Genomic DNA, 17,895 nt, shown 5'->3' with positions numbered 1-17,895 from the left:
TAGTCTTTTATATAAGACAGCATAGCTTTGGCATAGAACCAATGCGTATCCTGTGTCTCTAGGTTACTTACATTACTTAGTGCAATGTATTGTATGTAAGTAGTTGCTACAGTATATTATTTAGAAAATAATGACGGGAAAAAAAAGACTAAGTGTTCAGTGCACTTTTTTGTCCAAATATTTCCAGTCTTTGGTTGGTTGAATTCAGATACAGAACTCAGGGACATGGAACCCAGTGCATTTTCCTTATCTTCCACATTCAAACAACCAGAATATGTCGGCAAGTGCTTATCAACTCTCTCTCCCTCTCCCTTTCTCTCTCTCTCTCCCTCTCTCTCTCTCCCTCTCTCTCTCTCTCTCTCTCTCACACACACACACACATGTGCACACACATGCATGTACAGCCCACATCTCTCCACTAGGAATATTTCCTGTTCAATGATGCCATAATATCTTGTCTAGAATAATCTAAAAGCATTCTGTAAGACTTCTACTTTTGGTAATCACCTCCTAAAATTATTTCCTCCCAGAGCTGCCAAATCAATCTTGCAATTATTAATTATATCATGTTACCTTTCTTTCATTTGCGATCTAAACATCTTAGAATGGTTTTGTCATGCTTATTATGACTTGCTTCCTGCTTAGTCTGATTTTTTTCATTTACTATTTTCTGTTCTTGGAAATCTTTTAACGTGAAAATAAACTCCTTGTATAACATATCGCTCTTATTCATGCCAAACACACACAGACAGTAACACTGAATGCTTACTGAATGGCTTTGACTTTGTATCATTTTGTTACCTGGAAAATGCTGTATAATTGTAATGTTCAGCAAGAATATGAGAATGAATGAACATCCAAGTGGGATGTAGAGCTGTCTATTCCAAAAGCAAGTATAGAGTTTGATGTTTTGCAATACTGTCTTAACACTGCACTTTTACTCAAGAAAAATAATGTAAGGGGATTTAATCTGGTCAGTACTTACTACGTATACATCTGTGTAGGCTACATTAAATATGTTTTCCCAATTTTTTATTTTTTTTGATTTCCATCATAGGTAGTGACAGCTACGTCATCCCTTGCTTTGGGAATTAATATGCCCTGTAAAACCGTTGTTTTTACAGAAGACTCTGTTTATTTGGATGCTCTGAACTTTCAACAGGTATTTATAATACATGACTTCTGTTACGGTTCTATATACAGGTATCTGAAATGCTCATTCAGTATGCCAGGAAAAGCCATTTGTTCTGAAATATTTGGTGGCCATAAAATATTTGAAACTGAGTTTTTATATATATATATTAATGAATATGATTACACTTAAAAAACTTTTAAAATATATTAGGTCAGTAGCTTCGTTTTCCTGAAGATATTCTCAATTTGATAAATATTCTTGAACATAAACAAAAATAATATTGGAGGGAAGTGACTACATCTTTGAGCACCCAATTCATGCCAACCACCAATAATTATATGTTAAGTGCCTATAAGGTTTTGATTTCAGGCTTGTTTCTGGAACTATGTTGGTAAATCAGAAATTGTGCCTGCTTTGAAGGCCATGATTTTAATATGATTTTATTTTATAGGCAGAGAGAGAGAAATGAGAGAGGAAGGAAGAAAGAGATAAAGAGGTTTCCCACCCGCTGGTTCATTCCTCAGATGCCTACGGTGGCTGGGGTTAGGCCAGGCTGAAGTCAGCAGTCAGGAATTAGTCTGGATTTCCAGTGTGAATGACAGGAACCTGACTACTTGAGCTGTCACCTGCTGCCTTCCAGGAAGCTGGGATAGGGACCAGAGCTGGTGCTTGAACCCAGGCACTCCAATATAGGTTTCAGCCATCCCAAGCATCCTACATCAAATGCCTTCCCTAAGGTCATGATCTTTATTTATTTATTTAAAGATTTATTTACTCATTTGAAAGACAGAGTTATAGACAGAGAGAGGCAGAAAGAGAGAGAGGAGTCTTTGATCATTCGGTTCACTCCCCAAATGGACCCAAAGGCTGGAGCTGGGCCAATCTGAAGCCAGGAGCTGGGAGCTCCTTCCATGTTTCCAACATGGGTGCAGGGACCCAAGCACTTGAGCCATCTTCCAGTGCTGTCTCAGGCCATGAGCAGGGAGCTGGATCTGAAGGAGAGCAGCCGGAACTCCAGCTGATGCCCATATGGGATGATGGCACTGCAGGCGGCCCAACCTAGTTAAACCACAGCACCGACCCCAGATCATGATCTTTAAACACAGGAGTTGGTACTCCATTTATTTTTAAAAAAGAGGCAATACTGTCTTAACACTGGACTTTAAAATGTATCTATAAAAATGTATCTATAAAATAAATAATTCTGTAAGATTTGACAACATCAATATACCAAGAAACAAAAAACTCACTGAAGATTTATTTTCAAATGTTTAATGTTCCACATGGTATAGGTAAGTGAGACATTATTTACAGTGCCAGGATTTGAACTTGCATAAGTTATGTGGTCATCTCTTTAGATGTCTGGGCATGCAGGAAGGCGTGGAGAAGATCTTATAGGAAGTGTGATCTTCTATGATATTCCATTACCCAAGATAGATCGGCTCTTGAAGTCTGATGTGCCCAAGCTGAAGGGTCAGTTTCCCCTAAACATCACCTTGGTTCTCAGACTCATGCTGTTGGTTGCCAAAGCAGATGACAAAGAGGATGCCAAAGCAAAGGTACAGTCTCTACCCTCTCTAACAGACATAATCATCTTAGCTCAAGTCTAAAGTAAGCCTCCCCTGTTAGGTATCTTGGAGGGAATAAATCACAATGTGCAGTACACAAACTCTTAGCAACATTTGATTCTTGTCTTAGTACCTTTCCTTCACACAAGAACATGGTGGTAACTTCTGTACACGTGACAAATTAAGTCCATGATTATAAATACACTCTGCATATATGATAAATTTTTTTCAATAAATATATCTGGCTTAGAACATTTTAAAGGTAAATTTTCAAAGAATTAATGGTTGAAAATGTACTAAATACTGGAATGTTCCTAACTCTTAGTTTTATATATTCATAAGCTTACATTTATTTCTCAGTGGTTATGAGTGAAGTTGTCATTGTTCATCTCTCCCAGTACATTTTTCTTCCTATTATGTTTTATTCATACATAGAGAATGTAAAACTTATGGCATATCTATAATAATTATTTAGAGTATATAATATAACAAAGTCATTAGTGGTATCTCAAACTTTATAGCTAGCCTGTCTAACTTTGGTATTTTGACATGTGTGCATAGGCATTGTCGCTGCTCAAGTATTCCTTGATGTCCTTCAAGCGACCAAAGGTCAAGTGCATGTTAAAATTTTACTTCATATATTCTTTGCAGTTCTTGGTCAGAGAGGTAAGATTTAAACCTGTTTTCATTAAAGTGTTCGTACATGTATTTAACTTTACTACTGAAATCTCCTTAATTGATGACTTACCTGTTGGGTATTTCTGAGATCTAGGGACTGAGGCTAAATTGTTAAATTGATTCACAGGGATACCTGAATCAAGAGTGTGTTCCCATTGGATATGCTGGCATTGTGTCCCACCTGTACTACCACGAACCTTCAAACTTTGCTTTAGTAAGCATGCTGGTGAAAGGTCTGTTTCACAAGCTGTGTGTTCCAGTCATCGTAGATGGTGAGCAGATATCCTTCCCCAACTTCTACCCCTTACATTGTACGTGTGCACACACTGACATCCCGTACAACCGCTTCACATATACCTGCACGTTCCCCAGAACTACATTTGCTTTTGATGGTGTGCCATCTTTAAAAGATTGAGAGGGAGGGAGGGAGGGACGGGGGAAGAAGGGGGAGAGACAGGGAAGGAGGGAGGGAGGGAGAGATGGGGAGGGGAGGGAGGCAGGGAGAGAGAGAGAGGATGAATGAATGAATGAATGAGCGAGTAGACCTAGAGAAATCTCCCACTGATTTGCTTTCCGAATGTCCACAGTGGCTGGTCCTGGGCCAGGTCAAAGTTGGGAGCTGGAAACTCAATCCACGTCTCTCATGTGGGTGGGAAGGACCCAGTCAATCACTTGCGCCATTGCCACTGGTTCCCAGGGTCTGCATTAGCAGGAAGTAAGAGCTGGATCTGAGTATTAAACCTGGGTACCCCGATATGAGATGTAGGCATCCTAATTGCTAGGCTAAGCGTGCATCTTGGTAGGCCATTTTCTGATTGCCCATTCTCCTAATGTATCTTGAAGGTTTTTCTTATCATTTTACAAAATTAAATATGTTTATAAAATATTATTAGCATCTGAATTTTGTATGTATAGAGAATCATAATATAAATATGATTCTTAATGATTATTTAATATACTTTTAAATTTTAAGAAATTATAACCTTTAGCTTTGTTAAAGACAATAAGCATTATTCTACTGAAAAATTTTTGGAAGTTATTTACATAAAACATTGTCATCTGTAATGATTTCCTTTATTATAATTTTAAATTAGTTTTTCCCTTTTCTATAACTGCAACACAATGCTGTAAGGTAAAGAGGAAAATAGAAGCCGGCGCTGCGGCTCACTAGGCTAATCCTCTGCCTTGCGGCGCCGGCACACGGGATTCTAGTCCCGGTCGGGGCGCTGGATTCTCTCCTGGTTGCCCCTCTTCCAGGCCAGCTCTCTGCTGTGGCCAGGGAGTGCAGTGGAGGATGGCCCAAGTGCTTGGGCCCTGCACCCGCATGGGAGACCAGGAGAAGCACCTGGTTCCTGCCTTCGGATCAGCGTGGTGCGCCGGCCGCAGCGCGCTGGCCATGGAGGCCATTGGAGGGTGAACCAACGGCAAAAGGAAGACCTTTCTTTATGTCTCTCTCTCACTGTCCACTCTGCCTGTCAAAAAAAAAAAAAAGAGGGAAATAGAATGGTGTGATCCAAACACAAATGCAGGCAGCTAAGGCTAGAATATACCCGTTGTTCCATTTTATTTTTGGAAACATCAACTTTTATCAAAATAGTACAGAAATAATTAAGATGATATGGTAGTATATATCTTTTTAAAAATATTTATTTATTTATTTGAAAGTCAGAGTTACACAGAGAGAGGAGAGGCAAAGAGAGAGAGAGAGGTCTTCCATCTGCTGGTTTACTCCCCAATTGGCTGCAATGGCCAGAGCTGGGACGATCTGAAGCCAGGAGCTTCTTCCAGGTCTCCCACGTGGGTGCAGGGGCCGAAGCACCTGGGTCATCTTCTGCTTTCCCAGGCCATAGCAGAGTTGGATTGGAAGAGGAGCAGCCAGGACTCGAACTGGTGCCCATATGGGATGCCAGCACTTCAGGCCAGGGTGTTAACCCACTATGCCACAGTGCTGGCCCCATGATAGTATATATCTTAACACTACTAATAAATCAAATCATAATCACATAATCACGTGATCCATATGAACCTGTTTTTTTTTTTCAAGAAAGAGTCACGAATTTTACTTATGATATAAATATTGCGTAGAGGGTCTCAGAATGCTAAAGCAATTTGAAAGCTGGGAACAATTTTCACATGATGCTAACAATGTATAGAAATCAAGTTTGAAAGCCTCAGTCTGCACGGCATTTCTCTGACACTGCAAGGCACTTGTAGCCTGTTTCGTAGTCTCTCATGAGTGCCTGTCATTCAGCTCCCTCATCCATCATGCTCCCAGTGGGACCATGGCCCTCTGCAAAATGCTGGAGCAGATCAAATATCTGGAATTTCACATAGGCTTTCCCTCTAGGTGATTTAGTCCCTAGTATATTGTGAGGGTTTGGGCATAAGAAAATATGGGGAATAAATATTCCAGGGAAAAAAACAATATTAGCAGCAAAGGCCTGTCAAGAGGAACAGGTGCGAGTTCTTTCTGTAACGTGCACCAAAGAGAGAGTGGGCACAGGTTCACGTCACACAGGTCCTGGAAGGGCAGACGAGGAGTTTAGCAAGCAGCTTCGGGCCTTTGTTCCTTGGCAGGGGTTGCACCAAGGTAGAAAAAATGAGTAGAATGGAGACAGAGGAGCAAAGGGAAGACTTGGAGCCAGTGAGGGAATCCCAGGGCAGTTACAGAGCGAGGGGCAACCATCGCTCACTGACCACCAAGCTTCTACAGGTAAGAGTGGATAGAAGGATGCAAAGCGTTTTGTAGCAAGGTGCCATCAGTTAGCCTGCAATATTGTGAAATGCTGGTGTAATTTGTTAAAAAAAAAAGTCACCAAACTCATAGGAAGTAAGTTTTCAGCTGTGTCTTACACATTACATTTGTTCTCTAAGGTTTTGAAAAATTAAACTTTTTTTTTTAAATAAAAAAATACAGGCAAAAAGACATTTTCTGAAGATGTGATGGAAACCTTGGTGGTGGTTTTAGCGCATCTTTTTGGAAAGAGATATCTTCCTCCCTGTGCGAAGAAGTTTAAGAAGCTGTTTTCTCATTCAATGGTAAGAAAATAAAATACTGCAATACTTGTACTTTGATGTAACCTCTTTCTGCTTTACTAATAATAAAGTGCAGCAGCATTTTCCCAGTAACAAAATTTTGCCATCATTCACTAGAGTACTTCTTCATGCTCCAGTTAGTCCTTGGGATGCTTGAGTGCAGATTGTTGTATTTGAATGCTTTGTTTTTTACTAATATGCATTCTCTGTGAACTTTTTAAAGAGCCCTTGTATGAGTAGATGTCAGTTTGCTTTGCAGTCAAACTTACCTTTTAATTACAGTCTCCATGAACTTTCTGAAGTGTCATAGTGTAGTGATTGTGGATGAATGGACCTTATTCCTAACAGAGATGAATAGCCAGCTAGTCACTTAATTTCTTATTATATCAAATGTGATTTCAAACACTAACTGCAAGGGCAAAATAATGGCCATGGTAACATTAATATTTAAAAGAAGAAGATAAGAATGATCAATTTACCACCTATCTGGAAATAGTGTTCTGGGAATTCTAATCATTGCCAAATGGAAAGAAAGGAAAATCAGATGATTTTTATCCGATGCAAAGGTGGGCAAGGTGAACAATGAAATACTACAGCGTGTGTTAGAGTAACGTGCTGGGTCACCCGCCCAGCTCTGCCACCAAACTGATGGCACATTTCTGTACCAGATCTGTTTTCTTATCTGAAAACTGGCAATTGGAATAGCACCCACTTCGAAGAGTTGCCATGAGGATTAAATGAGTGAATACCTGCAAAGTGGGGCCAGCATTGTGGCTCAGCAGGTTAAGCCACCACTTGCAATGCAGGAATCCCCTATCAAGTGCTGCTTTGAGTCTCAGCTCCTCTGCTTCTGATCCAACTTCTTGCTAATGTGCCTAGGAAGGCAGTGGAAGGTGACATAAATACTTGGGTCCCTGCCACCTACATGGGAGAGACCACAATGGAGGCCCTGGCTCCTGGTTTTGCCCTGGCCTAGACCTGGCTGTTGTGGCCATTTGGGGAGTGAACCAGCAGATGGAAGATCTCTGTCTCTCTCTTTCTTTCTCTCTCTCTCTCTCTGTCTCTTCCCCTTTCTCTGTTGCTCTGCCTTTCAAATCAATCAATCAATCAATCAATCTTTAAAAATACATGCAAAATGCTTAAAACAATGCTTGGCATGTAAAAACACTCAGTAATGTCGGCTCTTATTTTTGTAATTGTTATTTACAGGTAAAATCTCTGGCTACGTAAAAAGCCGAGAAAATCAACAGAAAAATGTTTATAATTTGCCAAAATAATCTATTGAAATATATAACTTGCCCAATACTAAAGTTACAAAGAAAACAAAATGTAAAATAATCTCAGCTATAATTAAAGGTAGAAATTAATAAAATGCTATGGCTCATCTGAAAATGTGGCAAAGATCGCAATGAAAAGTTACACTGATCTCATAGATCCTTTAAAAACACTATTAAGGCGGGCATTTGACTGAGTGGTTCAGGCTGCCAGTTAAGACGCCCATGTTTCATGTTGGAATACCTGGATCAATGCCTGGCGACAGCTCCAGCTCTCTGTTAATATGCACTTTGGGAGACGGTAGGTGACACTCGAGTACTTTGGTCCCTGCCACCTATGTGGGAGGCCTGGATCACCTGCCTGCTTCCCAGCCCTGATGGTTATTGGCATTTGGGACACAAACCAGCAGATGGGAGCTCTCTGTCTCTCCATTTCTCTGTCTCTCAAATAAGTAAATAAAAATTTAAAACACAACAATTGCAAGAGAAAGTGATTTTTAAAAAGGAAAACTTTACATAAATTCCAAGACTGTTTTACACCAAAATAAGCTTATCTTTTAATTGCATTTTCCATGAACTTTTTGAAGTTTCTCATAGTTAACATTGTATGCACTTTCTAGTAAATGTTCCAGAAAAGGGAGGTTGGGTGCCTCTTACCAGCTATGCATTGGCTGGAACAAATAGGAAATTGCTGCTGGCCACTATCACTTTAAGTGAGGGTTGCAGGGCTAGAATCACTTAGAGACCCAGCCTCAGGCTGCTAGAAGCCTTGTTAGAGGCTGGTCATGTCTCTTAGTGTGGGATTCGGATGGAGCTGTTCTGTGCCCAGAGTTCTGCAGTGTTGGGAGAGAGGAGCTGGCAGGCTGCAAATATAAGGAAAAGGTAAGGAGGGGTCGGTGCTGTGGCATAGTGGGTAAACGCTCCGCCGGCAATGCTGGCGTCCCATGTGTGCACTAGTTTGTGTCCCAGCTGCTCCACTTCCAATCTAGCTCGCTGCTAAAGGTGTTGGGAAAACAGTGGAAGATTGCCCAAGTGCTTGAGTCCCTGCAACCCACATGAGAGACTTGATGAAGCTCCTGGCTCAGCCTTGGCCATTGCAGCCATTTAGGGAGTGAACCAGTGGATGGAGGATCTCTCTCTCCCTCTGTATTCTGACTTTCAAATAAAGAAATCTTTTTTTTTTAAGGTAAGGAAATGTGGCCGGCGCTGTGGCTCAATAGGCTAATCCTCCGCCTTGCGGCGCCGGCACACCGGGTTCTAGTCCTGGTCGGGGCGCTGGATTCTGTCCCGGTTGCCCCTCTTCCAGGCCAGCTCTCTGCTGTGGCCAGGGAGTGCAGTGGAGGATGGCCCAAGTCCTTGGGCTCTGCACCCCATGGGAGACCAGGAGAAGCACCTGGTTCCTGCCTTCGGATCAGCACGGTGCGCCGGCCGCAGCACGCTGGCCACGGCGGCCATTGGAGGGTGACCCAACGGCAAAAGGAAGACCTTTTTCTCTGTCTCTCTCTCTCTCACTGTCCACTCTGCCTGTCCAAAAAAAAAAAAAAAAGGAAATGGAAAGGCTAATTACCTCATTGATCTGCTTACATGTGATGAAACAGTATGCTGTACCCCATAGGAATGGACAAGTCTTATATGTTCTTCTAAATTTTTTTTTTTTTTTTAGTTTTTGAAGTTCTCAGTAGAAATACGCGATGACCAAGGATTAGTTTCTTAAAGCTGTTCTAATGAAGTGGTACAAACCAGGTAGCTTACATAGCAGAAATGCATTGTCTCAGCCAGCACCGTGGCTCACTAGGCTAATTCCCTGCCTGCGGTGCCGGCACCCCAGGTTCTAGTCCTGGTTGGGGCGCCAGATTCTGTCCTGGCTGCCCCTGTTCCAGGCCAGCTGTCTGCTATGGCCCAGGAGTGCAGTGGAGGATGGCCCAGGTGCTTGGGCCCTGCACCCACATGGGAGACCAGGAGGAAGCACCTGGTTCCTGGCTTCGGATAGGCACAGTGTGCTGGCTGTAGCAGCTGTTTGAGGGGGGAACCAACGGAAGGAAGACCTTTCTCTGTCTCTCTCTCACTGTCAAACATTGCCTGTCAAAAAAAAAATGCATTGTCTCACAGCCCTGGAGATGCAGAAGCATGGCAGAGGCGGTCCTTGCTGAGGGCCTCGAGGGAGACTCTGGTCCAGACCTCTCTTCTAGCTTCTGGTGTTGCTGTTGATTTTTGGTGCTCCATGACTTGCAGAAGCAGCCTTCGGGTCTCTGCCTTTGTGTACACATGGTGTGTGTGTGTGTACACGTGTGCAGACTTCTGCCCTTCCCCCCTTTTAAAGATTTGTTTATTTGAAAAGCAGAGTTACAGAGAGGCAGAGAGATCTTCATCCATTGGTTCACTCCCCAAATGACCGCAACGGCTGGAGCTTGGCCATTCTGAAGCCAGGAGCTGGCACTGGAACCAGCACTCATGTGGGCTGTCAGCGCTGCAGGTGGCAGCTTCACCTGCTACGACACAGCACTGGACTCACCCCCTCATTTTTTTTTTTTTTGACAGGCAGAGCTAGACATAGAGAGAGAGAGAAAGGTCTTCCTTTTCCATTGGTTCAGTCCCCAAATGGCTGCTATAGCTGGCGCGCTGCGCTGATCTGAAGCCAGGAGCCAGGTGCTTCTTCCTGGTCTCCCATGCGGGTGCAGGGCCCAAGCACTTGGGCCATCTTTCACTGCACTCCCGGGCCACAGCAGAGAGCTGGCTTGGAAGAGGAGCAACTGGGACAGAATCTGGCGCCCCAACCGGGACTAGAACCCGGGGTGCTGGTGCCACAGGTGGAGGATTAGCCTAGTGAGCCACGGCGCTGGCTCACCCCCTCATTTAAAAAATTTATTGATTTATTTGAAAGGCAGAGTTACGCACACACACACACACACACCAACCAACATTTGCTGCTTGGCTTCCCAAATAACTGCAGCAGCTAGAGCTGCACCAGGCAAAAGCCAGGAGCCTGGAACTCTATCCAGATCTTGCAGGTGGGTCCAGGGGTCCAAGGGACATCTTCCACTGCCTTTCCTGGCACATAAACAGGGGCCTGCATTGGAAGTGGAGCAGCTGGGACATGAGCTGGTGCCCATATGGGATGCCAGCATTGCAGGTGGTGGCTTTATCTGCTTGCAATGCTGACCCCTAAAATTCATCTTTTTAAATGAAATCTATGACATGGGAAAATGCACCAAATACAATGCTGAGTACGAACATTCTATTGTTAAGCTGAGTACTGCACCCTAGTTAGAAGGTGATTCTAATCACTAAAATCTTTATAAGCTATTTCCCTGAATGGTAGGATTACACATTAGTTTTGACTTTAGTTTATGTATTTGTGTGTCCATGAGTAGAAGAGTTTATATTTAGAAGTACATTTCCATCTATATTTTTAAAATATGCATTTTAAATATGTTTTTATTTCATCTACTTGCAAAGCAGAGAGCAAGTGGAGGGGGTGCGGGGAGAGCGCACACACGGATGAAAATTCTTCCATTTGCTGGTTCATTCTCCAAATGCCCACAACAATAGGGGCTGGACCAAGAGCCTCAATCCCAGCCTCTCACATAGCTGGCAGAGGTCCAAGTACTTGTGCCGTCATCGGCTGCCTCCCAGGAGGCACTGGCAGCAAGCTGATATGGGGTGAGGATATCCCAGGCAGCAGCTTAATCCGCTGTCCCTAAGAGGATTTTGGCCCCGTGTCTCCCAGACTTGGCCATCCTCTGCTCCTGGTTGGAGCGGTCAGACCCATCTGTCTCCTTGTTCACAGGTGTTCCTCCGCCCTCTTCCAGAGGACTTCGCTGCCGCAGTGAAGCAGTACAATGCCAGGGTTCGGAAGAACTTTGGTTCCTTCCTCCTGACCGTTTCTAAGCTGGCTGATGGGAGCCAGGAATACCGACTCCCTCTTTCAGAAATAGGTAAGAGGAACAGGATAGAAGGCCCATAAAGTGAAACATATCTAACTACGCTGAGGTAAAACGAAAGTTTGGAAGATAAAGGCGTACTATTGCAAAGAGAATATACAAAAAAACAAACCCCCTAAAAATCCTTCAGTTTATGCTGTGGAAATTTTACCCTGATAAAAATCTTTTATTGTCTGGAATTAGGTAAGTCACTGTAGATTTCATTGGACACTAAATGCTTAAAATAGTTCTATTTTTTTTTGCATAATCATGAAGAAGCACCTCATTGCGTGGTCTGAATTTATTATAGAATATTTCTTTACCTATTGATATTATTATTTGTCCTTTAGTGGATATTGACACTCTCCACTTAGTTCACCATGAGAAGAGGCATGTTGGCATATTTCTTAAGAGCCATCAGTGTGTTGTGACTCCCTCAGTACAAAGTAGGCGGCGAGGGAGATAAGGCATCGCCCATCTGATTCAGGAAAGGACAAAACTGCACAAGAAAGAAAATGACAAAAATATAAAGAAAAATAATGACTCTGTGCCAAATAAAGGTTGTGGAAGCAGATTATGCACTCAGTGTCCTTAGCAGAGAAGACAGAGAGAGCTGAGAAGATGTGGGAATGTGGCAGGATTCTGTTTTCAGTCACTTCCCGTAGAAACAAGGAGAAAACCGTGGTTCTGGCGGGCTGCTTTGGCTTCTTCCTATTTCAGGATCCATGATTATATTGGAATATGGAAGGCTTGTGAGGGACAAGGCAACCATGTTGGCCTTTTCAGCCAGGGGATGAGAAGTTCACCAGTCATGGGTTAGGTTCATGGAAAAGAACCCAGTGGTTCTGAGCCATGGCTGTCATCTAGAATTGGAGGGGTGTGATGGGGCAGTGGCCTCCTTTTCCTCTGGGATAACTTCTGGGGTTGGCAGGGTGAGACCCTTCCCCACCTCCCTGGATGTGCAGATCCTCATCTGAGGAGCCTGAATGTTTTGTGGCAAAGGGAGGATGAAGCCTGCAGATCGAATCACATCGTCTGATCTGCTGCTCTTGGCTTGGGGAGACAGGCAGACTGTCTGGCTGGCCCTGATGAAGTTGAAGAGGGAGGCAGGAGCATCAGAGTGAGAGGGAAGTGACATGGGAAGGGTTAACCGACCAGCTGGCTCTGAAGGTGGGGGGAACGAGAGAGACAGCTCTAGGAGCCCTCCCAGGACCCCCAAAAAGAAAAAGTAGAGAGCCCTGCTATGACTGCTTTAGCCCAATGACACCAATTTCAGCCTTCTGACAGATTTGGCTTATGTTACGCCACAAAGGTGGTGTCAGTTTCTTACATCAGCGTTAGGAAGCTAATAGAACTTCCAAGAAGAGCCATGTGAATAAGAGAGTGACAAGTAACAGGCAACATTTTTTTTTTTTTTGCTATTGTTGTTGAGGTGAAATTCATGTGGCATACATTAACTTCTTTAAGATGTACAAGTCAGAGGCATTTGATACAGTCAGACTGTGCAACCCCTTCCTCAGGTTGCTGTGTGGCCGCAGGATTGGCTTGGTCCAGGTTCTCGCCCCATCACAGGAGGGAATTCAAGGAAGAGACGTAGGTAGAGGCCAACAGACAAGCAAGATTTATTTACGTGAGAAGTGAAAGCATACAGGAAGGAGTGCAGGCAAAGCCAGCAGAGTTGTAATCAACATGGCTTAGGGGCTGTCTTTTTATACCATTTGGAGGCATAGGGGCTGTGGGCCTTAATCAAACATTCAAATTCGTGGAGTTTGGAGTACTACCCACTTCCTTGCCCTTGAAATCAGAAGTGTCATGCTGTCAGGTGTGTGATGGGAACAGGAGTGTCACCCATGGTAATATTAGTGACCCTGTGTTGAGCTGAAGATCATCATGGGGGCACAGCCTGCAGCCATATTGAGTATTTCTAGCTGGCACTGGTTCTAAGTTGCAACACTGCAGAACCTGCATTCCTCCGCTACACAGAAGGGGTGGGAAGCTGTGCATGGAAAGGGGATTTGAGTGGTGCAGGGGCAGGCGGTTTGATAAGTGTGGGCCAGATTGTCACAAGGGCTGGGGTTGGCAGACCTCAGTTCCTCTCTGCTCTTGCTACTTCCCTGCCTACATCAAGATGATCATAAATGTTAAACATTAAAGGATTATTCTTTATAGAAAAAATAAATCCAAGTTGTACATTTAATTGTGGACGCTGAAGGGCCAGGCATTAAGCCTTGGTATTCATAGTCCCCTCCTGACCTTGGGATCGAATGAGCAATTAATGTGGGAGTCCTAGGGATGAGACTGAGCAAGAGAACGTGATTTTCACGTTCAGTGAAATAAAGCAAAGCCCTGAGTAGAAGAACATTTGCCTGTCCCCCAGGTAGAACTACAGTACCTGTCTCTTTTAGATGGACAGAGAAGACAGTAGAATCTATCTCCCTAGTGATAACATGGACCTGAAATACAGAAAGATAAAAGAAAGGCACAGACAGACTGATGGGGGAAGACACAGAGAAGTGTGTGTTAAAAAGTAAAGAAAAAGAGACAAAAGCGATGTAGAGACAATCGGAGAGAGAAAGAGATGAGAAACAAACACAGGAAGATTGTCAGACAGACAGACAGATGGAAATGGAGGTGTAAATAGATAAATACGTGGATATAAAGACAGAAGGAGAGAGACAGGAACACAGAGTACAGAGAAAGCTGTGAGGGAAAGGGAACAGAGGATGGGGTGGGCTTTTGGAGCAGTCATAAAGTCACTGTTTGGGACACAGTGCCTGGTTCAAGTCCCAGCTACTCCACTTCCTATCCAGCTTCCTGCTAATGCATACCCTGGGAGGCAGCAGATGATGGCTCAAGCACTTGGATCCCCGCCACCCACGAGGGAGACCTGATGCAGCTCCAGGCTCCTGGCTTTGATGTGGCCCCGTGCCAACTGTTACAGGCATTTGGGGTGTGACTCAGTAGATGGAAGATTCATGTCTATCTGTCCACCTTTCAAATAAAATAAAAAGAAAGCTTTTAAAAAGAGGAAGAAATGGCTAAAGGGAGGAGCAGAAAGAGGAAGAGAGAAACAGAAGAGAGCGAATCATTCACAGAGGGAGAGCAGGACACATGGGATCCAAGAAATCAGCACACTAGAAGCACGGAAGGAAGACATGGGGATGGTGGAGAGAGAGAGAATGATTTGATTGGACGTTGAGTATCTTCCTCTACCAGATCCACTGTTCAGGCCTGCGGTGAGATGGGTGAGCATCACAGGGACCGGAAGTGTCCCTCTCCACTTTTGCCTCCTGGTGAGGGAAGTGGGACTTCCTTGCCATCTGCGGGTGTATGCACAGTAGAGTTAACACAGGAAAGTAGGTGGCGAAGCCAGCTTTAACTCCATTATGCGAAACTTTGCAGCTGTAACACTCCCCTGCATCTTGAGAGGAATCTGAACATGAAGCCGTTGTAGAGGGTAGGTAGGTGACCCCGGTTTTTGAGCTCAGGTCCTTGGATCCAATAGGGCTCGATGAAGCACCTGCATCCCCCTTAGTAAACGGTGTCCACATAAGTTCCCAGTGGGTGGATGCACGGAGCTGCCACGTGGGACCACTGAGTGGTAGAGCCACTAGCAGATGCTAAAATGAGCTTGGTTTAGGGAGAAGAAAGTCTTCACAGTGGTGATCCAGCAATACAATCCCCAGAGTGTTTGCTTAAAAAAAAAAAAAAACCTCCAATAATTTTTCTGGTAATAATCGTATAAATGAGTTTGATTAGTTTCAAATGGTTTATGTTTCGTTTTCCATTTGCTTCTTCCTAGACTTTTCTGGTACAGAGTGTGAAGACTCTGAGCTGGTCTCTCATCTGATGCCTGGGACTGAGAGCAGATCTGCTGTCTCCCCATTTGCTTGCCTGTCCAATATCACGGATCAGGATTTGTTTGGTGTTCACGTGACAAATGACGTAAGTCCGTTTTGTTGTGACAATTTCTTTCATTCTGTTTATTCATCGATGAGAAATAGCCTTTATCTGATTAGAACACTAGGTCAGTGTCTCATGTCTGAATAGTGAGGCTTCCCAGTGGAGTGGGAAAATACTTTTAAAATAAAAAACACCAGGAAAACAGGAAGGTTTCTCAGTCACCATGGCATTAGTCAGCTTTTCGATACTACAGTGAAATACCAGAGGCAACTCATTCTGTTAAGGAAAAAAGTGTGTTTAGCTCACAGTTTTGGAGGTTCAAGTCTGGGGACCCTGGTGCAGACCCTGGTGAGGTTCTGTACTGTGTGTGCAGGAAAGATCACGTGGTGAGCCAGGAAGCAGAGAGCCTGGGCCCGAGCTCAGGTGTTTGGAACAACCAGCATCACCTGAAGGCCTGCCACTCAGCCCCACCTCCTAAAGGTTTCACCTCCTCCTAATGCCACCACCTTAGGGAACAAGCTTCTACCACGGGGGCCTTTCGGGGACATGCAACATCCAAAGCCATATCCAGACCACAGCAGCTGTATGCACTGCCTCATAAGCCCCTGCTACTCCAGGTGTGAACCAAGGAGACCTGTGCCGTCCATGTCACCTGCTAGCAGTGCAGTCTCGGGAGCCGTCTCTGGGTGTTAAGTCCAGAGTGCACACTGGAATTAGATCCTGCTGTTAGTCATTCAAGGGCAACGTGTTTTGTTTCTTCTTCTTCTTCTTCTTTTTTTATTTTTTTGATGTCAACGCATAGAGTGGTGTGTGGTGCAGCATGGAGATGTGAATGGTTCATCATGAGCCAAAGAGGTCACGGCCTCTCCTGTTTGTGGCGTGATCAGATTCCCAGTCCGGGCTGTCCCTGGACAGTTTATTCAGGTAGCAAGTTGACAGGAAATGAGCCCTGATGACTGGGACTGTGTCACTTGCCATGGTCATTGTGTCCTGGAAAGCAGTATAAGAACAGATATTGTGGAGTGAGGGGAAGAACAACACTATCACTGTGTGTTGTTGCCAAGATAAAATTTGGACATTCAGAAATATTTTCTTCAGGGAGAATTAATCTAAGAAATATTTGTAATATGTTTCTGAAGTTGTTAAAAGTGGCCATGTAAATTCTTTTACTTATAGAAAGGCAGAGTTACAGAAAGAGAGAAAGAGAAAGAGAGAGAGAGAGAGAGAGAGAGAGAGAGAGGCAGAGAGAGAGATCTCCCATTTGCTGATTACTCCCCAAATGGCCGAAATCGCTGGGGCTGGGCCAGGCCAAAGCCAGGAGCCCAGAGCCTTTCCCAGGTCTCCCATGTGCGTGCAGGGGCCCAAGCACTTGGACTATCCTCCACCACCTTCCCAGGCACTCTAGCAGGGAGCTGGTTTGGAAGTGGAGCAACTGGACCGCGAACAGGTGCCCATATTGGATGCAGGCACTGAAAGCAGTGGCCCAACCTGCTATACCACAACAAAGGCCTGACCATGTAAAATTAATTCTAAATAAATTGGAGCCATCATTTCCATGCTTTCAAAAACAGTTTTGATATTTTAAGTGCTTATTTTATCTGGCCAGTCATATTATAGTTTTGGGAAATTTGGTACACTGTTTACATGTCTGATACTAGTACTAAACATGTATTGAGTAATTGTTTTATTTTTAATGATTTATTTATTTATCTGTAAGGCAGAGTGACAGTGGGGTGGGGTGAGAGATGCTGGCTTATTCTCCAAAAGGCCACAGAAGCTGGGGATGGGCCAGTCAATAGCCAGGAGCCAGGACTCTCTTCTGTGTCTCCCATGTGGTTGCAGGGCCCCAAGCACTTGGGCCATCCTCCACTGCTTTCCCAGGGCACATCAGCAGGGATCTGGATGGGAAGCAGAGCAGGTGGTCTAGAAAAAGCACTTCAATGTGGTAAGCCTCATTGCAGGTGAGACTTAACCTGCTGTACAATGCTGCCTCCTGGGTTATTGTTTTAATTAGCTACTTACAATGAACCATGGTGACCAAATTTTATAATAGATTAAAGCTCACTTTAAGAGAAAAATGTGAGTAACCTGAGGCCTCTGTGTACCCTCAGGCTATATTACGCACACTCAATGTGGATGTAAGCAATATTCCTCTCCTTTGCTTGAACAAATGGGATCAAAGTGGCCGGAAGTATTTTTTGAATGCCTATGCACTGGACTTCTACAAGCATGGTTCCCTGTCCACACTGGCTTCAGACAACTGGTATGACTGCTCCTACTTTAACATCCTCCAGATACGTCTGTGTGTTTGTGTAATGGAGGTTAAGGGGGCTGATGCATTGCTATGGTTTCTGTGGCATTAATTTTAAGATGCAGTGTTT

At 44.1% G+C, this 17,895-nt stretch overlaps 1 protein-coding gene across 2 annotated transcripts in view; it reads left to right on the top strand.

Moving 5' to 3' along the window:
* LOC133765832 (probable ATP-dependent RNA helicase DDX60) overlaps positions 1–17,895 on the top strand; it is a 74,286-nt gene that overhangs the window by 52,856 nt on the left and 3,535 nt on the right. For both annotated transcript variants that reach the window (XM_062199370.1, XM_062199371.1), the window contains 8 exons: positions 1,062–1,162; positions 2,494–2,694; positions 3,265–3,369; positions 3,509–3,653; positions 6,299–6,420; positions 11,479–11,626; positions 15,414–15,556; positions 17,626–17,777. In XM_062199370.1, the coding sequence (XP_062055354.1) occupies positions 1,062–1,162; positions 2,494–2,694; positions 3,265–3,369; positions 3,509–3,653; positions 6,299–6,420; positions 11,479–11,626; positions 15,414–15,556; positions 17,626–17,777 (1,117 nt within the window). The remainder of the gene's footprint in view (positions 1–1,061; positions 1,163–2,493; positions 2,695–3,264; positions 3,370–3,508; positions 3,654–6,298; positions 6,421–11,478; positions 11,627–15,413; positions 15,557–17,625; positions 17,778–17,895) is intronic.

This window comes from Lepus europaeus, chromosome 8 (assembly GCF_033115175.1).
Source record: "Lepus europaeus isolate LE1 chromosome 8, mLepTim1.pri, whole genome shotgun sequence".
Classification (NCBI taxonomy): domain Eukaryota; kingdom Metazoa; phylum Chordata; class Mammalia; order Lagomorpha; family Leporidae; genus Lepus; species Lepus europaeus.
Note: the sequence above shows the minus strand (reverse complement) of the source record. Positions and strands in the feature narration are given on the sequence as shown.